This window comes from Jaculus jaculus, chromosome 1 (genome assembly GCF_020740685.1).
Source record: "Jaculus jaculus isolate mJacJac1 chromosome 1, mJacJac1.mat.Y.cur, whole genome shotgun sequence".
In the NCBI taxonomy this organism is placed as follows: domain Eukaryota; kingdom Metazoa; phylum Chordata; class Mammalia; order Rodentia; family Dipodidae; genus Jaculus; species Jaculus jaculus.
In genome coordinates, this window is record NC_059102.1 from 278,576,834 (window position 1) to 278,598,648 (window position 21,815).

Below are 21,815 nucleotides of genomic sequence, written 5' to 3' on the forward strand. Positions count from 1 at the left end.
ATCACCCTTGCAATGCTCTTTTAGCACAATCAAAGACAAATTTTTGACCTGTTGGCCAATTATTCCATCATGTAGACAAAAAGCATTCTTATAGAATGAGAAGTTGGATCAATTTTGGCTGTAAAGTTAATCTTCAATGTTGTGCAATCTGAGGGGTGCTTCTAAATATCCAAGATAATGAAAACAATGAGCAGCAATTCTATTCACTGGCCCTGTGCACTTTAGACTTCTAATTTTTGGCTCCTGATTTACAGCACACCATATGTGAAGAATTCATCAAGTTGGTCTTGGTGGGTCAAAAATATGGCATTTGAGCCGGGCGTGGTGGCACACACCTTTAATCCCAGCACTCAGGAGGCAGAGGTAGGAGGATCGCCGTGAGTTCAAGGCCACCCTGAGACTACAGAGTTAATTCCAGGTCAGCCTGGACCAGAGTGAGACCCTACCTCGAAAAACAAAAATAAAAAAACAAAAATAAAAATGGCATTTGAAAATGATTTCCATAGAGGAAGTTAAAAGAGAGGAAGATATGGAGAGTCTGTTGGACTGGGTAGAGAAGTGGACAAAAGACCAACATAAAAACACCTTGCCATGAACAGAAACCCTGAAACCACTTGAAAACAGAGGAGAATTTTACTTTATGTGCTTTCTTAAAAAAAAAAAAATTATTTATTTGCAAGTAGAGAGACAGAGAGAATGGGTGTACCAGGGCTTCTAGCCATTGCAAATGAACTCCAGTTGCATGCACCACTATCTGGCTTTATGTGGGCACTGGGGAATCAAACTCAGGTTGCTAGGCTTTACAGGCAAAGTGCTTTAACCACTAAAGTCATCTCTCTAGCTCACCTACTTTCTAAGGGAAGTAGGTAGGTAGGTGAATAGATCAATCGATCAATCTATGTTGTGGGTTTCATAATGGTATTTTTGTACATAGTCATAGATTGTTGTTATTCATCATCCACCATCCAAAAGAGGAAAATTTTAGAGTTGCCTTCATATAAGAATGACACAGGACCTATCTATAAACTATGCCTGGCTATCAGTTTTCTCTCTGGCCCTTGCCTATGGATGGAAATGGATCCAAGCAATGGATCTACTGTCATGTCAATGAGAAATGGACCAGAGTGAGGGGTCGACAGGCATAGCCGAAGAGTTGGATGGAAGTTCCCTCTACTGTTACTAGGTGTGGCCCCTCCCTAGGTCTGTGTCTCTTACCCTCTCTACTCATTGTCATCCCTGCAGAGCCCAGGGCTGCCCTAGCACCACACTCCATCTGAAAGGCAAGTGTCCACACAGCCAAGGACAGGTGTTAGAAACACTGGATCCTTGGGAATATGCTGCTGGGTAAGGAAGTGCCTACTGGGATCCTAAGGCATAAAAAAGAGAAAGAAAAGGGAAGCTGAGCAAGTAAAGAGAAAGAGAGTCTAGACAGAAAAGAAGAGGGTGAGAGCAGAGATAATAAAGCCAAAGATACACAAGGTTAGAGTATCCCCAAAGCAGTCAGCAGGGCTCCCAACCCACTGGCTGTGGAGTTCATCTCAACCTGCTATGGCCAGCAGAGGAGAATGAGGCCTCTGCCTCAGACCACGAACAAATAGCGGAATGCTGGAGTTGGTGATGGACTGGCTGTCCTTGTTTCTGACTGTGGGTGGTACCCTCGGGTTAGAGATTAATGTCTTTAATGTGAAGAATAGTTTAAATGCCCAATTTCCATGCAGCCATTCTGCAAATGGATGTTGAGTTTGCAAAGATTTGTACGACCTACTTCCTAAGCTGCTGAGGAATAAGTCAGAGTAAAGTCATTCTTTACCCATCCTGGAAAATAAAAAGGTCTATTTTCTTTCATAGGTTAGAGGGCAAAGTCCTTCAACAGTGCGAAGGGGTGTCACACATGAGTCATGTTCTCTCATTTTGCTAGCCCGCTGTCTGCCTTGCTCTGGCAGAAGCTGCTGCGTGCACAGAGGGACCTGGGTTTCAGATATAAGGAGCGTCAGCTCCCCAGCACTGAGGAACCAACACTGGCAGGCTTTCGGCAGATCTGCAAGCAATTTGCGTGCCCCGCTGGGCAGGCACAAGCATTAGAATAAGCTAGGACACTAATTATTCTCAACAAACAGGCATGAAACTACTTCTAAGCAGACAGGCTGACAAAACTGCTTCTGCTGATTATTTTGTAAGGAAGTGGTGCTGGGCACCAGGAGTCTGGAGGGCATGGGGAGAGGCCACCCAGGTATTCACAAGCCCAGGAGGACCACCTCACGACTGCTGCACACCTGGTGCCCTGCTCTGAGCCACCAGGTGTGGGCCAGTTTACAACCAGGGCTGGAGGCTCCAGAGGGGCCCCTGCTACCCAGGCAAACACCTGTACAGTTCTGATGGATTTAGTGAATCATTTTCTGCTTGGTTACCTCTGATGTGTTCCTCTAATTTTTTTTAAATCAATAATGAATTTAAACATCTTTGAGTCAACTTAGGAAAAACTGTACTGTGTAATGAAAAATAACAGGCTGTGTAGACCTGTGGATACAGGTGTGAGCACAGAGACAGGGAGGACGATTATGAAGCACTTCATAGCTGATGGAGGTCTTTCAAAGGCATGTTTTGTTTGTTTGTTTTAATGATGGCATTAGGGTGTTGTAGCTATGTGACACAGGTCAAGTCAGTAAACGTCTTTAGCTCATCATTTGCACAATGGAAAAAATAATGCCTAGTGCATAGGGGCCAAGAATTTATGGGAGAACACACAGAAAAATGTAACACTTGCTAGCTATAATAATATCTATTATTCACACTCTTTAGGAGAAAGGCAAGTATTTTTCTGCTGGCCTTGAATCTCCCCTAAACCTCACCTGTGAGTTTTACTCTAAGCCTAGGAGCTAGAAGGCCTCCTATTCATCTTTTTTCCCCATTCATCTTTCCCTGCCCCATCGCAGTCATCCTATTCCATGCCCAAACTGATTCAATTGCATTATGTTGATTTTTATGAAAGCTAAACCAATTATTTGCATAAAATAATTACTGAATGAGCTAGAGGTTTGCAGAGATGACTTACTGGATAAAGTTTGCTCCCTAACTCTAAGTACCTGGATTCAGATCTCAGATCCCATATAACAGTTGTAGCAAGTTTCTATAATTCCAGTGTGCCTACACCAAAACGGGAGGTTATTGTAGTCAGGTTCGCATTGCTGGTAGAAATCACCTGACCAAGAGCAGCTTGACGGGGGGTGGGGGGGTGGGGGTGGGGGGGGAGAGGTTTATTTTGGCTTGCAGGCTCAAGGGGGAAACTCCATGATGGCAGGGAAAATGATGGCATGAGCTGAGGGCGGACATCAGCCCCTGGCCAACATCAGGTGGACAGTAGCAACAGGAAAGTGTGCCAAACACTGGCAAGGGGACACTGGCTATAATACCCAGAAGCCCACCCCCAACAATACACTCCCTCCAAGAGGCATTAATTCCCAAATCTCCATCAGCTGGGAACCTAGCATTCAGAACACCTAAGTTTATGGGGGACACCTGAACCAAACCACCACAGAGGTGGAGAATACTGGGGAGATGGCTCAGTGGCTAAAGGTCCTTGCTTGCAAAGCCTGTTGTCTCAAGTTTGGTTTCCCATGCCCACAGAAAGATAGCTGCACAAAGTAGTACATGCACTTGGAGATACATTTTTTGTTGCAAGAGGCCCTGGCATGCCTATATCCACAAGTAAATATTTTTTTAAAGAAGGGAGTTGAGGGCTGGAGAGATGGCTTAGTGGATAAGCGCTTGCCTGTGAAGCATAATAAGGACCCCAGTTCAAGGCTCTATTCCCCAGCACTCACGTTAGCCAGATGCACAAGGGGGTGCACGCGTCTGGAGTTCGTTTGCAGTGGCTGGATGCCCTGGTACGCTCATTCTCTCTCTCTCTCTCTGCCTCTTTCTCTCTGTGTCTGTTGCTCTCGAATAAATAAATAAAAATTTAAAAATTAAAAAAAAATAAAGAAGGGAGTTGAAGATAGGAGAACTTCTGGATGCTCATGGACTAGCTGGCCTGGCAAACACAGCAGTGAATGAGAGACCCTGCCTCCAATAAAGTTGAAGGTAAGGAGCAACCCCAAACTTTTTCTCTGACCTCCACAAGCACACTGTGGCACACAAGTACCTGCACTTACACACTAATACACACACACACACATACACACACACACACACACACACTCTTAAATAAGTAAATAATAAGTGTTGGGGGCTGGAGATATGGCTACAAAGTCTAAGGACCCAGGTTCAATTCCCCAGGACCCACATAAGCCAAACACACATGGTGGTGCATGTGTCTGGAGTTCATTTGCAGTGTTCAGAGTGCTCTCTCTCTCTCTCGTAAATCAGTAAATAAAATAATAAAATAAATAATAAGTTTTTAAAACTGAGTTAGCAATTGGAAGGTGAAGTTGAGACATGGCCTCAGGTAGCCAGGCTGATCTCCCAGTTGCTATGCAGCTGAGGATAGTCCTGAACTGGTCTGCCCTAGCCTCCCAAGAACTGGGATTACTGGCATGTGCCATCACAACCTGCCTTGCAAACTAACCTGTTAACTCAGCACAACCCTAAGAAGCATGAGGACAGGCAGCAAAGCACCTGCAAGACCTGTAGTCCAAGTCTTCCACCCTCGCTCCCTTTAACAAGGAGACCACATGCTGTACTCATCTCCCACACCTGTGCTAAAGAATCAAAGCAGGAAGCCACCTGAAAGCTGCGGCACTGCAGCAGGCCCTTTGTCGTCACCCAGGAATGTCACCTTTGCTCTTCCTCACCTGGCCTTGAGCAGACCAGGGACATTCGGACCTGCCTCCTATTCCCATTGTCCATGGCAGGCCCCCGACTGCCAGTGAGGGCCATTGTGATGTTCTCACCATCATCCTGGTACATCCCAAGTATAAACCAACTTCAGGGAGTTAAAGAAGTTAAACGGTGCCTGCCTGTAGTTTGCAAGTCTACTTACTGAATAAAGCAGTATGATTCTTTCTAAAGGTAAGAAACATAAAAAGAAAAGATCAGGACTGGCAGGGGTTGGGGTGGGAGAGTTTTGTGAGGTAATGAAATTATCTTGCGCTTTACCCTAAAAATAATAAATTCTAGGAAAGGGAATACAAATTATATTATATTTTTTTTAACAATTTTTAAAGCTTTTATTTATTTGAGAGATAAAAAGAGGCATAGATAGGTAGACAGATAGGTAGAGACCACAGCGCTCCAGGCACTGCAAACAAACTCCAGATGTATGTGCCACATTGTGACATTGTGCACATGTGTACATAGGTACTGGGGAAATCTAACTTGGATCCTTTAGTCTTTGCCAGCAAACACCTTAACCACTAAGCCATCTCTCTAGGCGTGTGTGTGTGTGTGTGTGTGTGTGTGTGTGTGTGTAACTATTATTATTATTTGGTTTTTCAAGGTAGGGGTCCAGGCTGACCTGGAATTCACTATGTATTCTCAGGGTGGCCTTGAACTCCTGGTGATCCTACCTCTGCCTCCTGAGTGCTGAGATTAAAGGCATGCACCACCATGCCCAGCTAAAATAACCATGGAATAATTTTATAATCATGGAAAATGTTAATAAAAATTGTGAAAAGAAAAAAAAATCCCATGGTAATACCCTCCCTCCCCCCCCCACACTTTCCCCTTTGAAATTCCATTCTCCATCATATTACCTACCCATCTCAATCATTGACAAATTATATTTTAACAAAAAGTTAGCACATGGAAGTTTCATGATGCCTTGTATTTTGTTTGCTATGTAGGCCAAGCTGTCTCAGCCTTCCAAGTGCTGATTATTACAGGTCTGAACCATCATGCCTGGCTACTTGGTACACTTGTAAGACATCCCTGAAGAACACAAGGGATGCCTCCCCACTGTCAGATTGTTCACATTCAGCTGCCCACCAAAGAATCAAGAAAACCCCCATGTTCATCTCTCATGGACAAAAAAAAAGTCTTATTTTCTTGTAAATCTGTCTAAGATACAGATATTTTATTGTGGCATCTTTCTGATTAGTAGGAGAACTGGCAATGAAGGATTAATCTGCCTTGAGAAATTTTTATAGGAAAATAAAATTAAGATTTTTATTGTTGTTAAGGCTGGAAAATGGCTGCCAGCCTGCTTGGGTTCAATTCCCAAGCAGTCCATGTAAGCCAGATGCAAAAAGTGATGTAAGCATCTGGTGTTCATTTATAGTGGCAAGAGGCCCTGGCACACTCATACATAAAGGACACACACACACACAAATAAATAAATAAATACTGAAAAACAGAATTCCTTTGTAATCAACTTACTAATATTCCCAGATGAGCCATATTGTACCCAGAGAGGTGAAGAGAGTAAGTCAAGTGGCTGCCTGTCATTCTGGAAGCCACAGGAGTGAGCAGTAATGCTTAGAATGGACTTGTGATTTCTGACCCCCCCCAACTGTCGTAGAGCCAAGTGGCAAATGAAATGAGGGAAAATACATATGAACGCTGCGAGCTCATATTTAGTCATTCTTCCTCTCTCATTTTACCTGTCCCTCCCTCTTTTTCTCTCTGCAGAAAAGAAAGACTATCTTGAATAAAGAATATAGTTTAAAATTGGGGCAGACCCAATACATCTGAAAAGGTGAACAATAGCTTGGGGAAAAGGGATCAAGAATGATAAAAATAAATGGAACTCTGCTTAGAAGTTCTGAAATGGACCAGAGAGAGAGCTTGCCCCACCCCTTGCAGCTTGCTTTAGAGAAAACCACACTTAAAAACTGGCTTCGGCGGGGCTGAATTCCTTTGACACAAATTCCCTGAGTCTCTGAGACCTATTTTCCACAGAAATGCTAGTTATGAGTTTCAGTCAGGGTTAATTTAGACTTTTTTTAATTCCTACATGTATCAGAATCATTCATGGAGGGGAAGTTCTTACACATCCATTCCCAGAATTCTCGGAAGACATCTCGTCTCATTAGTAGATCAAATAGATCCTCCTGATTCGTTAGTTGTTTTACAAAGTGGGAATTACTTTCTCACCAACTCTCGTATTCATGAGATATTCAAGTCACAGGTGAGAGCAAATAACAGGCAAAGCAAGGACAACTCCTTCTGCACAGGGGGAGGTCTGAGTTTCTCACGATGCAAGGAAAGTCGAGAGCATAGCTCAGGTGGATACAGGTTTGCCTGAAAGTTTCTAAGGTTCACTGTTCCATATTTGTGGTTCACATGTGACCGGGAGTTACAGTCCTGCTTTCTCTTTCTGTCTAGCTCCACAGACATGCTAAACATTGCAGGCACCAAGCAGAAAGCACAGGCTAGAGTCATGCTTTGGCACCTGGCTGCTGAGCATGGCACACATGTGCCCACAGGTCCTGAGAGGAAGCTGGTACAGAGGAGAGGGCGAGAGTGCAGGGCACTGAGTGCTTAGCTAACTCTTTCAAGGCTCAGAACCGCTAGCTGGTAAATCTACATGAAATGATCCCCCCGTGGCCTGAAAGAATTATTGAGGCTTTCTAAAGTGACTCATTCACTCCCTGGGGTCGTCTGGGCTCAGGGAAAACCTGTCTTGCTAATTATTAGTGATTTAATGGTGGTCATGATGGACTTCTGATAACCCAGAGATTCACTTTAGTGTTACTGACAAAGGCTTGTGGTTCTGGAGTCAAAGGTCAGAGAGAGAGAGAGGTCTCTGTGTATGTACTGGAGCAAAGATGTAGATAGGCTACTTCTGTGCTTCTGTGAATCTGAGTTCCAGTTATGCTCTTGGTCAAACCCCACTCCTTTCCTGCCTTAGTTTCTTCATGGGAGAAAGAGGAAGTGGGGTTACATGATTCCTACTAGTGTTAATTTACAAAACCTTTGGTCTCTATGCAATGTGTATCTTCTGACACATATGTGCTTTTTCGAAAGTGACAAGTGGCTGGGTATTATTTTCACTATTCTCATGCCATCATTTAGGATGGAGACCCAAACTGCCTCTTACATGAGAATAAAAAGAACACTTATATATGCTCTTTTATAGTCTTCCCTATTTTGTCTTCCAGTTGTGACATGCCATGGCTTCTGAGTACATTATCTGTTAGTCTTTTTATCTCTGTGCTACTTCTCAAACTGATGGCTTAGGGCTATAATTTCCTCGTTCTCATTCCAATACTTTGAATGGTAACCAGTATGCCTCATTTACAACTTGCAGATATTTAGTATAAACAAAACTACCCACTGGCCTGTTCCCTGGTCTGTTCCCCTAATTAGTAAACCAATGAAATCTACATTCTTGTAACTGTCCTGTGAGAGTGATCAATGTCATTTGCAAAATTACCAGTTATTTTCCAGGAACAAATATGTAACTTTCTGTCATGAGGTGTACAAGAAAGCTGTCCCCTAATATATCACTTGATGGGCAATTTGCTGTGACGTTAACAAGAAAAAGAGAAATGTATAAGGTGAGCATTCATCTTCTCAAATAAGACTTTAAAAAACACAACTGGCCGGGTGTGGTGGCTCACGCCTTTAATCCCAGCAATCGGGAGGTAGGAGGATCACCGTGAGTTCGAGGCCACCCTGAGACTCCATAGTGAATTCCAGGTCAGCCTGGGCTAGAGTGAGACCCTACCTCAAAAAAAAAAAAAACAAAAACCAAAAAACAAAAAAACACAACTGTTCCAAAAAGGGCAAGGACTTGGGATGTCTTATAGGCCATACCAGGAGGAAGAGGCCTTTTTGAGGAGTTGCCCTTAGTGGTGACAGGTAAGTGATGTCCAGTGAATGGCCACAAAACCTTCCCTGAAGCAACATTTCTTGAATTGCAGGTCATTCATGAAATCAATTTAGTGGGTCATGACCAGAATTTAAAACAAACCAAAAAAAAAGAAATAAAGAAATGAGACTAAAACAGTGAAGAATAGAATAATGTAAGAAATATAGGTCACATACTGTCATTTGAAACTCTGGCATGTGTATGCGTGTATAAAAGAGATATGTTGTATACACAACATATAAAAGAGGTATATTGTATACACAATACAATACAATACTGTATACACAATATAAAACATTAACAAAATTCCTACTGCGGGTCAGAGTTAAAAATTTTGGCAGGGTGTTGTGGTGCACGCCTTTAATCCCAGTACTTAGGAAGTATAGGTAGGAGGATTGCCATGAGTTTGAGGCCAGCCTGAGACTACATAGTGAATTCCAGGTCAGTCTGGACAAGAGTGAGAGACCCTACCTCAAAAAAAAAAAAAAAAAAAAAATTGGAATCTATAGTCCTGGAGATAGATATGATATCTTAGTGCTGACTTCAAATGACTTGCTTATTTTTGTTCGTTCCTTCCTTCCTTCTTTATTTTTTTTTGACAGAGTAAACTGATACATGAAAAGATATTATTCCAAATGAGAATACATTCATCTCACAGCTCTGTTTAAACCATGCCAAAGTTACTCTGAATTCTACTTTTGGTTCTCTGATAAATACTTCAATTGAAACACTCATGTCCAATGTAAGTCCAAGGCAAGTGGTAGAACTGGTTCAGGTTTGCTGTCCCCTGGGAACGCAGTCCACCCCCCTTGTAGGCGCTCCAGTCCTTGTACTTTTCCCACTCTTTTCCCATCATGCCCTGCCAATGACTGATGCATGCACTGAGCATCAGAATGCAGATGGACAATGCTCTATGCCCAAACATTTATATTTCAGCCAAATATTTAACCCTGTGACATATAAAAGAATCTCACTATAGGGCTTAATTGCAAGAGCAGAAAATTTGGAGAATGAATATTTTCTAAGCCCTCTAGAGGTTTAGCTTGTGGACAGCTATATTTACTTTATAGCATAATCATATTTCCTTGTTGATTTTTCCCAAGACATATATTCTATTCAGTTGTCTTCAAAAAATTAACTTAATATTTCTTTGTTCCTTTTGTTTTGTTTTGTTTTGAGACACAGTCTCATTCTATAGCCCAGGCTAGCCTGGCATTCACTATGTAATCTGGTTGGCCTTGAAGTTATAGCGAGATTCCTGCCTTAGCCTCCCGAGTTCTAGGATTACAATCATACATCACCATGTCTGTTTATTTTTTTAAATAATTATTTATGAAGCTGTCTTATTACAAGCTTTAAGAAATAGTTTTGTCTCATTTCACTTGTCTTACATACTAACTTCCTGCTTGACAATTTTAGTCCTTAAATTTGTATTAATGATTGGTTATTACAATACAATTCCACTATCCTATAATAGTTGGTCATAGTTTCCCAGTCTTGTTCTATTGAGAGTACCCTTGTATGTTTTTCCCTTGAGTATAAGATTGCATTATGTAAAGACTGAGTTTTTCATAAAACAATTCTAACAATTTAAAGAAAGTGTCACTTTATTGTGCCTGGAATATATGGCAGTTTCCCAGTACCTCGGCTTTATGCACATATTCTGATGTTTTCCTTACAAAGCCTCCTCCACGAAATATCATTATTTCTCCCACTCTTCCCCACACACTGCTTGCACAGTGTGATGGATGAGAACAGTAAAGCTCAGAAGCACTGACAACCTGCCAGTGAAGACACACCCTCTGGGAATCTGGAAGAGATCATTTGAACCAAATCCCTGATTGCAAGGACCTGTTCTCATTTACACATCTCTATCTAAAAACATTTTCACTTTTTGCCGGGCGTGGTGGCGCACGCCTTTAATCCCAGCACTCGGAGGCAGAGGTAGGATTGCCGTGAGTTCAAGGCCACCCTGAGACTCCATAGTGAATTCCAGGTCAGCCTGGACCAGAGTGAGACCCTACCTCGAAACACCAAAAAAAAAACAAAAACAAAAAAACATTTTCACTTTTCACTTTTCAATGTCTTCCTATTGTCTTAAGGACATGACTATGAAAGCAAGAACATTAGAAAAATTGAATACTTTGTTTTGCTTTTAAATGAAGAATGCTCTCATTAGCATAGAGTGGTTCCCACCACCACAAGTTCAGCATCTGGTCTGCTCCTTATAACTTGATGCATTCTGCATGCCCTCTGCAGCCTGGTCTCCCCACCTTTAACCATCTTTCAGGGTAGCAATAAAGAACGGAAGAATAAAGAGCTGATACAGCTACACTCCTAACTGTATGCTAGTGGCATTTTATTAAGTTATTTGAATCCATTCATATAGCCTTGTTTCAATGTACACATAATGGTGGTCTAAGGCGGCTTCCATGAAAAACATTATTTTCCATTTACATACAGCATATTTATTCCCTAGGCCCTCTGTCTACATAGAACTTTTTTTTTTTTTTTACAGTAACCCCTTACATTAAAGGTCTGCTGGGTGTGGTGGCGCACACCTTTAATCCCAGCACCCCCAAAGGCAGAGGTAGAAGGATCGCTGTGAGTCTGAGGCTCCCCTGAGATTACATAATAAATTCCAGGTCAGCCTGGGCTACCTTGAAAGCCTACCTTGAAAAACCAACAACAAAAATTCTGCTTCGAGGCTGGAGAGATGGCTTAGTGGTTAAGACTCTTGCCTAAGGACCTATGTAAGCCAGATGCACATGGTGGTGCATGTGTCTGGAATTCGTTTACAGTGGCAGGAGGCCCTGGCATGACCATTTTTTCTCTTTCTCTCTCAAATAAATAAATAAGAATAAAATCTTTTAAAAGTCCGCTTTGTATGTCCTTCACTGGAACTTAAAATCCTGTTTTACTAGTCAATCAGCAGCCACATCTTCTCTCAGGATAGCAAAAGCATTAAGTAGATTTTATAGTGAAATGTAATTAGAAATCACTTAATTGTCAATGAAAGCACTGGCTACCAACTTCAGCTTGGTAGTAACTCAGATTTCCAACTTCTAAATAACTTTCCCGTATTAATTCACTCTTAAGTTTCAGGAAATAAAATAATTATGTAGTTAAACATGGATCCTTATACAAACAAGCACTGTGTTTACAGCATACCAACCCATTAAATTCACACACAGGCATGCATTATGAATGAGCCAAGTAAACTTGTGCTCAGTACCAGCCCATTGCCCATCAATGTCAGTAAACATCTTACTGGAAAATGCTCCAAAACCAAAGGATTTACCAGCTTAATGTCTATGTAAGCAGTAGTGATACTACTAACTTGCATTCTTTAAGGTCTCAACACAATTAAATGGTGGCTCTTTTATTTTTCCTTTGAAAAAACCTTCAAGATGACACCAATAGCTACATAAACTGGGTGTGGTAGTGCACGCCTTTAATCCCAGTACTTGGGAAATAGAGGTAGGAGGATTGCTGTGAGATCAAGGCCACCCTGGGACTCCATAGTGAATTCCAGGTTAGCCTGGGCTACAGTGAGACCCTACCTTGAAAAACAAAACAAACAAACAAACAAAAATAGCTAAGTAGCTATTTGGTATTAAATATTATATAAAAAACAAGCAATCCACTGGGTCTGGTGGTGCACATCATTAATCCCAGCCCTTGGAAGGCAGAGGGAGGAGGATCACTGAGTTTAAGGCCATCCTGAGACTACACAATGGGTTCCAGGTCAGCCGAGGCTAGACTGAGACCTTACCTCGGAAAGAAAAAAAAAAACAAACCCTCAAGCAAATAGTGTTAAAAATGAACACATGCATTTTGCTATATAGAAAACAAGACACCATATCATCTATATTTTGTGTTAAATGCCATCCCCCAAATTAAGAGCCACACAGAAGAAAGCCCTATAAAATCAATTTACAACAGTCCTATATTTACAGTCCCCAAATACCTCTCTCTTTAAATCATTCAAGGAAAAAGAAAAACATATTTTCAGCACCAAAACCATATCAATTAGGAGCTTAGTCAGGTCTCCTGTGAGGGGACCAGTGAGTGGCGATAGCTGGTGGCATACCTTAAGCTCTCTAAAGAAGATGCTACTCCTGGCCCACTCGACAATGGAGAAGAGGGTCTGGTCCGCCATTTTACACATGAGTCCAAATGTGCTCAACTTCTCGTGCCTGCTCCGGTTTGCCTGCTCTTGCTGCAAGTAGGCCATGATTTTGGCTTGAACTTGAGGCTCATCTGGCTCGCATTTCAGAAGTTCCAGTATCAGGTGTGGGATGCTTGCTGGGGAGCTTGTCTGGTAACCATCCATGTAGGAGTATCCCATGATGGACTCTGGCGAGCTGGTATAGGGATCTGGGTACTCAGACTTGATGGCCCGGCTTGGAAAGTGACCATACGTTTGGTAACCTTGCAGGCTGCCATGAGGTGGCATTGTCATGCTAATGGGGGATGTGACAAAGGGACTTCTGTCATAGTCTGTAGGAGGCAAGGCAGTATGGTTCAGAGGTAGGCCTTTGGAGGCAGAATGAATGTTCTGAATGGCAGAGGAGATGGTCAGATCAGAGGGCATTGCTTGGATCACCTGAGACATGGCTTCCAGCTTAAGTCCATTGGCTCGGATGAGGGCTTTCTTCTGTTGCTTCAGGGCTCTGTCTCTCTTGTACATTGGCCCAAACTTATTCCTTCCTCCACGCATTCGGTCAGCCCTTACAGCTGTTGGGGAGAAAAGAAAAATGGGAAGAGTATAAGACAGAAATTATTAGCATTCCCCATCCTCTTCAGCTATTTCAAAATCTTAAGAATGAGAACTTTTTGTGTGTTTTTCATTACCATAGTTCATAAAACAAGAAAAGAATAAAATGATATCTTTCTTATGCATTCTTTAAGCATACTTCATCATCAAAAATATAGTTTGAGTACCTAAGAACATATCGACCCCTTTTGTAGACAAGATATGTTGCAGTTTTGCTACACAAAACAGATATTTTAAAGCTTTTTGTTGACAATTTTCATATATGCACATAATGTATTTTGATTATAGTATCCTCCCATTACCTTCTTTTAACCCCTTCCTCTATCCCCTTTCAATGAACCTCCCCTTTCTTTCCCAACTAGTCTCTCTTCCACTTTGATGTCTTTTTATTCCTTCCCTTTTTGTGTGTGTGGGGGGGTGGGTGTTGCTTCCACCATCCGTGATGGAATATTGACAGACTCAATATTGTGCAAGTCTGCGCAGATAATGACAGCTGCACATAGCGTACATTTATACTGGTAAAAAAGAGATTTCAATTGTTTTACTGGGTGTGTCCATTTCTATTACATCAGTTTTGTCATGATTTCTTATAGAAACCCAAACGGTGTCTAGTTGTCTATGTGTAATTTATTTTTTCAAGTAAAAAAAAAAAAAAATCAACCTATTTCTGGATTAAATGTTTTTTCTTAGAACGTCTTCCTCTTAGCCATTTTGGCTACTTTGTTATAAAAGGGTTAGGTACAGACTCTTCTTGGAAAAACATTTTCACCTGGACTTGATCAGTGCATGAGAAAACCTCCAGTCATTGCCTCTCATTTAACCAGAATTGGACATAATTAAAGCAAAACCCTTTCAGAAGCTGTCCAGAGGGTCTCTTCTGCCACAGTGTGTGTGGAGTCAGGGGCCATGCTTAATCAGTCAATCAGCAATGCTTGCCAAGACCACAGTGACCAATGGCAATTAGACAGAAACCAGCGACCTCTGACAGCTTGTGACACACTGAAATTGCTGGAGGTTAAGGTTTTGAGCTTTTTATCTTAGGATTAGTATCCCATTAAAAATTTATTGACAATTATAGATATCCAGAATAGTGCACAAGGATTAAGAGGTTTTCATCTAGATAATTTATTGAATTATCAATTGTTTCATTCATTGTATAGAGTGGAGTGGCTTAAAATTAATAAGACATAATATTCAAGATAAAAAAAATGTAATTCCTTTTCTTTTGTTGAAAACAATCAGATGTATAATGCATGAAATCACATCATTTAATCTTTAACATTTTATCTTCTGGGTCTCACAGTAAACATCCACCATAATATTCCACTATTTGGCAAATAAAGTGATTGATGATAAGAAAATTAGTGAGCATCAATTGCTTTCTTTTTCAGGCTCTTCTTAAAAGCAGTCCTTATGCTAACTAAAGTGGCTACTTCTCTACTTGAAAGAATCTTAGCAATTTGGTAGATTTATATAAAAATTTTTAAGTATTTTGCTCAAGCGTGAGTTCCGTATAACAAAAGAGCTCCAAGTAAAAACAGCTTGTGTTTCATTGATCAAATAAAGTGCACTGTTGTATTTAGCACCATCAGTGATATGTACCCCTTGATATTACTTTATTTGCAGTATATTTAATCTGTGGAAGGCCAGTGGGTCAAAGGCTAGAAAACAGCAGCACACCCTAACAATCCACGAAGTACAAGTTACTCACAGTGGTCACGTATTAACTTCACTGCCTGCCAAGTGTGAGTGCTGCCTTGTAAGTTGCGTTCCTTCAACACAGTTCAGGGTGGCTTTTGAGGAACCATTCTCTTGAGCTCATCAAACCCTTGCTACTGACTTAGTAGTTGATTACTTTTCATTTTTCCTGCTTCCCAATTATTTAATCTTATAGATCCAGCCATTCTCTTTTTCAAAAAGAAATGTATACTCCCACAGTAGTAAAAAAAAAAATGAAATCCCTCTTCACAATTAAAATCTTTAACTTTTGCCTAAGAACCATAAAATGGGCAATTAAAAACTGTGAGCAAAGCACTTTTTTCTAAATAATGTTTACTAAGGAATCCTGATTTGAAAACTTAAAGGGTGTTTTTATTTTTCACATTTTTACAAATGAAATTTTATTTTTTTCTTAGTTGAATCACTTTAGTCTTGCTGGTTTTGTTAATATCAAAGACATCTCTGTCTAAGCTAAAAAGGAGTAGGATGTCTGTTTGGATGTTTAAATTTTTCTAGTTTATGTCACCATGTTTAAATGGGACTTAAGACTAATCCTGCAGGCATTCCGTTCTTGTCTGAAGTTGTGAAGGACTAGAAAAGTATTATTCCCACATGAGAAATACAATGTTGTCTTAAAGTCCCTGTCCTTGGAGATCTGCAATGGGCAGTAGTCTCTAGGTGAATCTTACCTTCTAGCTTCATTCCGACACTTAGACATTTTTGAAATCGGCAGTAAGGACAACGTTTTCTCTGTGTTTTGTCAATCTGACAGTTCTGGTTTTCTATACATGTGTACCTTTTATTATTTTGGACTGTTCGCTTAAAAAATCCCTAGAAAACAGAGAAAATAGTAAGACATATCATAAACTTAACCCATTTTCTTTCATTGTTTCTCTTTAAGGAAATCGCCAGTAAATCCTCGTACTGTACCACTGAGCCTTGATGTGGTTCTGCGGTTGATTTTACATTTCAGCAAGATCAACCCTCCACAATACTGCTAGGCCTTAGCCAAGAGTTTTCTGGCCCCAGATTTATATTCCTGAAGAATTACATCCAATCTTGGGGGAGATTTGGCTACATACCATTTCATCCCAATAGTCAGGGAAAAAATGCTTGCTATATCCAGTGATTTTTATTTCAATCTGGTTTCCCATTGACTTTCATGTTCCAAATTGAGGTGGGACGTGGAGATCTGCATTGTTTTTAACTAGTCTGATACAATTTTACTCAGGAACCTTTGCAAAATGCCAGTGGAAGAACGAACTGCAAAACACCTCAGATCTTTTACAAATGTCAACACTTGACAGTTAAAAGCAAAAGATTTAAAGAGTAAAATGAGGAAATGCTCGTGATTCCACTGGAATACATTCAAGTATAGGGATTGTATTTTTAAAAAAGACATAACTAATAGAAAAGAAAAGCGTGGGCCACTGAGCAGAATTGCAACAGTTTGTGCTTTCCTGGTATTTCACACAAAAACATTAATCGAAATAAAATGTATAGCTTTATAATAGAATACTGGACTTGCTAAGATGCTATTCTTGTTTCACTGAAGAGTCACAAAGAAGAAAAATCTTACTTTGTGGTAAAGAATAAAGGGATTTTCCTGGTAATAGTTTAAGCAGTGGTACTGAATTTTCTACTTTAAAGAAAATGTTGGAAAAAAGACAGAAAATTGAATTTACTCAGACCTTTTAAAAAGTCTGACATAAACCCTGAAGGTGTCACTGATATTTGTAGGAGTACACTCACACTCAAATTCCTTGGGTTTAAATAAGTCACATGATACACTTATGACAATTACTCAATTAGAAACAGAAATTTGGTTTCTTGGTATTTTTGATATGAATTTAAAAAACAAAACTCTTAAAACTTATTTTTGGAATCAATCAGGATGAAATCATGTGGTTGGGAATTTAGACTTCAATGCCTATGGAAATAAAGTGTAGACTTGTAGCAGGGTACCCTCAAGTTCAAGTGTGTTTGGGATCTACTTCATCATGCTCCCTTTTCAGGAACAACAGTGCTTTAAATATATATAAGTCAAGCAAAATCAATAGTTAGGACTGTTAGAAATGGAAACCTTTCTACAACTACATCACTTTACTACAATAACATGTTTTAAGGCCATGAGACTGGCAATATTTTCTAAATAGCATAAATTTCTTTGCCATTTAAAGTAAATCAGACACTTATTTGTAAGAATTATCTACCTATGACACTTTCTTATTTTTGAGTCTTACAAAACAGTTTAAATTTAGCTTGAAAAGGTAACTCAATGGTTTCTTTTGAGTCTGAACATTTTATGTATACATTTTAGGTAGCAACATATGAGCAAACCTTGCAGCTTTCACAGGTGAGGAGACCATAATGGTACCCAGATACTTTATCACCACACACAGGACATAGTTCCTCAAGATCTTCATCATAGGAGTAATTCACCATTTTAAATTGAGATACTGAAACAAGAAGAGACACGTACACAACATCCAATTAACTTACTATGCAGGCTTTAATGCTGCAAGGAAAAGAGTTTTGGTGATGGCTGGACAAACATCGCCAAGTAAACTACAACATAATTTTTACCCAAATCGTACTGAAGAGAAGCACTTTTACACACTGACAGTAAAACATCTTTGGGCACCAGTGGGTATGCACTTCATATATTTTAAATTTAAACATAATTCCAACTTCTTTTGTTAACATTTTAAACTGACTACTGGGGATCCTAGGTCTCAAAACAACAAAGCAACAAGTCAGAAGAATTAGAAACATGAGTTGTATAATGTCACTACCTAGAATTTCTTTTCAATTTCTAAAGTTAAGTTCCAAAATGCCATCATTGCCTAAAAAGGAGAGCAAGCCTGGATGAACTTGGCGGCAGAAACACCTTGCATTGTGAGGACAGCAAGGCTGGCTTAGAAACACTAAGAGCAACTGAAGCCCAAGAAGCCTGCTTCTTAAAGGCAGCTCCACTTTAACCTCAGCCTGCTGCTCCCAGCCTGCAGATCTGTCAGAGTAACCCAAACACTCAGTTCCGTATTGACAGTAGTTCTGTTCTGGACACTTTTCTCTCCTCAAGTTTAAAAATGTTCTGTAAAAATAAAAACAAGGAAAAAGAGTGGGTCCCAGGAATAGGGGGAAGGCAGAAGAAAAGGGATTAGCAGAATATGGCAGCTTTGTCATAACTTCACATTTCCCATCATCTTTGCAAAGTACAAACACGTGGATATAGCCATGTTAAATAGAAATCAGGCTGTTGGCTCACTATCGGCTACCTGGCTGGGGACACTAACCCTTGGTCTGGGTCTGGCAGCCAAGGAGTGCGTTGTGCACGTGAAGGGCAGTGGACAGCAGACCCCAAAGCAGCACCTGACGGGCCGCCCCTGGAGACTCGCACCCGCACCACTGGGGGTGGTTGAGCATGGGTGGGGGAGCGGGTCTGCACAGCCAGGCCACCGCCAGAGCTCCCCCACACCCTCTTTAAGTCTAGGAGGCACCGGGTCTCGCCCCTTGCTCAACCTTCTGCTACCTAATGGCGCACCAACTCCAAAGCGAGTTTGTTTTAAGTTAATCAGTGGCGGTGCAGGGGGCGGGGCGGGGGAGGGGTACCCACCGTCTGGCAGAAGTTTCCTCTGATTTGTTTACCAAAAAGGAAACCGAGAACTATCCCTCACCCCCAATGCTAAACTCTCCGGGCACTTTTATCACTCGGTGGCCTCAAGACCGATGGCTTACTCTTTACTGCGAAGATTTTCCTGGGACGTGGTGGGGTGTCACCACAGTCCTTTGCCACTTGAGGTGTGGAAGTATCTTTTCCCAGGACCAGAGAGCTGCTGCCTAAACGGGACCCAGGGAGCCACAAGTCAGCAAAGGCTGTCGCCCGAGACCTGTGACTTAGAAGGGATGCTGCGGAGCCCAGCTAGGAATTGGGGACCCGAGAGTGGGAAAGGCCGAAGGTTGAGGGGGTTCCTATCTAATGCCCAGCACACTCGTGACTTCAGCTTCCTGCAGGTGACCCGGGGAAAGTGCCTTCTAGTGTGTGTGTTCTTTTCTGTCTCCCCTCTCCCAGCAAAGTCAACCAACTTCACACCCAAAACATCACAGATAAGCAAACCGCCTCTAGAATCATCACGGCCACCTCGGAGATGCGAAACGAAGGACCAAGGTGTGGGGATCCTTTTTGCAAAATGTGAATAGAGGCTGGGTAGCCAGGCGCTGCCGGTGGGAGGCAGGGACATCTGAGACGGGAGTTAGGAGAAGTGGATCCGTCGTAGCCAAGAAAGTCCCCGCGTTCTCCCGAGTCACGCGCAGGAGAAAGCTCGGTCTCCAGGAACGTGGCTAAGCTTCTGCAAAGTTGGGCACCCTGCCTCAAGGAGTCCGCTAGGGATCCTCTTCCAGGGCTCCAGCAGCGCCCGCCCGAGAGCAGACACGTCCCGGCAGCAGCCAGAGCGCACGTGGGAATGGGGTCCCCTCTTGGGAACCCCAGAGGAAGATGTGACAAGGAGTTTCCTAGGGTGCCTTCGAACCCGGGGCCGAGCGAGCGGCAGGCGGGTTCCGGGCATAAGGGTAATTCTCTGGCACAGGGGCAGTAGGTGTTGTTCAGGGCCCTCTGGAACTTTACAAAGAAAACGCTACTTGGGCACTTCTCTCCCCCTACCCTCTGATAAACCCACTTTCGCTTCCTGGAGCTGAGCTCCCAGCCTCCCAGGACCGCTCCTCCGGGTCCCTCTTGAAGGTCTGCGCCCCAATGGGAAGCAGCAACTTTCCTTTGGGACCCAAGAACCCAATCCGCCTCCCTGGGCTGCCAAAAGGGTGCACGCGCTCTGGCGGCAGCGGCGCCCCAGGCTGCTTCCCCACGCCACGCGTGCGGCAAGAAAAGCCTCGTGGGGCCCGCGGGGCTCCATGCGCAGCGGACACAGAGTTCGTCTCGGGGACTTGGTTCCCAGAAGACTCCCACAGCACCGGCGGGGTTAAGACTCCAACACACCCCAGGGTCACAGCGGGGATGACTAGCGTGGGGCGACCTCAAAGTCTCTCAGCCAACACGCCGCGGGCACCGCGCCTACCCCGCTGGGCAGAGCGCGCCAAGCCCGACCGCTGCTCTCAACACCTTCCCGGCCCTTTCAAGTCCGCGCGAGGGGATGGCAGGAAGCGATCGCGGATTACTGACCCGCGGGCCCCCATATCCTGCGCGCTACGAGGGGAGAGGATGGAAGAGCACCCGGGACCTTTCCTAGCATTGTTCCCGCCTTGGCCCGTAGCAAATGCGATAAACTTTTGAAAAGCATGATAGTTGGTTTAAATGCAGTTGCCATTTTAAAATGCAGCAAGTGAGGTGTGATTTTTGTTGTTGTTGTTGTTTGATTTTCCCCCTTTTTCTGTTAACAACCATGACTGGGAAAACAAATGGAATGTCCGTATTTCCAGCTCTGGGACAGGAGAAGGGGTATGAGTGAGTTAACTTTCGCCTCAATTGGCAATACCCTCTCCGAGGATGGAGTGGGGATAACTTTGGTTACTTTAAGTTCTGCCAGCAGTTTTGAAGTTGCCCAAATCCTCGCTTTGGGGCTTTGGGGAGGGGGGTGCTCACGTAATTGCACTATTAACACCGCTAACGCAACCTGTCGGTGGTCTCCTCTCTACTCTCTTCCCGGTCAACCTTCTCCCTTCCCACGGGATCATAAAAGTGCACAGCACTTCCAATGACAGAACCGACTCGAGTATCCAATGGGCACTCCATTTCTCAGAAAACAAAAACAAAAACTCTTACTCTAAAGTACCCTTACCCTTAAGCTGCCAGGACCTCAGTTGCCTCTGAGCTTGAAGCCACTCTTTTCTTAATGAGAAGCGGCCAATTAGGTATCGGTAGGAAAAGCTTTGTCTGCACAGTTCAAGAGCCATTAACTTTTATGTCCGCACCTGGGGAGGAGGCCGAAGCGCGCGCGCCGCCCGGCAGCCTGGGGCTGGCGGCGCACGCCGGGGGCTGCAGCGCGCGCCGGCGGAGGTCGGCGCCCTCGGGGATAGCCGGCCGGAGGGCAGCCGCGGAGCCCCGGCGCCGCGCCGCGCCGCCTTACCTTGCATGTTTTCCGGCATCTGTCCCTGTTCCCCATGCGATCGGGCCAGTCCGAGGGCTTCGGTCTCCACTTTGGGCAGCATGACAAGGCGGCTGCGGGCAGGAATGGGAGTTCGGTGTCGGTCCAGAAGCCCAGCACCTGAACACGGGCAGCACAGATTCAACTCCGGCGGCCAGAGGGAAGGGGCGATCAGGGTGCCCGCTCACCCACCCACTCGCCGGAGCGTGCCGCCGCCTCCTCTGGAGCTGCCCCCGCAGGACCTCGGAGCCACCCGTCCTGTCCAGCGGCTCCGGAGCCGCCCACCACCTCCGGGCTGCGAGGAGGAGATCGGGGCTAACCCAGGCAGACGAAGAAGACGACGTCTCGGCGCCCGGGTCGGGTTCCGCGAAGGCGGCGGCCAGGGCTCAGCTGCTCGGGGCACGGATCGGTGAGCAGCCGCGCTCTCGGAGGGCAGCCGAGCCGGTCGCGGGCTGCTTCTGCCTCCGCCGCC

General features: G+C 43.4%; 1 protein-coding gene across 1 annotated transcript in view; it reads right to left on the reverse strand.

Moving 5' to 3' along the window:
- Nr5a2 (nuclear receptor subfamily 5 group A member 2) overlaps positions 1-21,549 on the reverse strand; it is a 134,525-nt gene extending 112,976 nt beyond the window's left edge. Inside the window, exons 1-4 of the mRNA XM_004659534.2 lie at positions 21,326-21,549; positions 17,589-17,707; positions 15,938-16,079; positions 12,843-13,489 (exon numbers count right to left, since the gene is read on the reverse strand). Coding sequence (XP_004659591.2) covers positions 12,843-13,489; positions 15,938-16,079; positions 17,589-17,707; positions 21,326-21,407 — 990 coding nt within the window. The 5' untranslated portion in view covers positions 21,408-21,549. The remainder of the gene's footprint in view (positions 1-12,842; positions 13,490-15,937; positions 16,080-17,588; positions 17,708-21,325) is intronic.
- Positions 21,550-21,815: the final 266 nt, after the last annotated feature.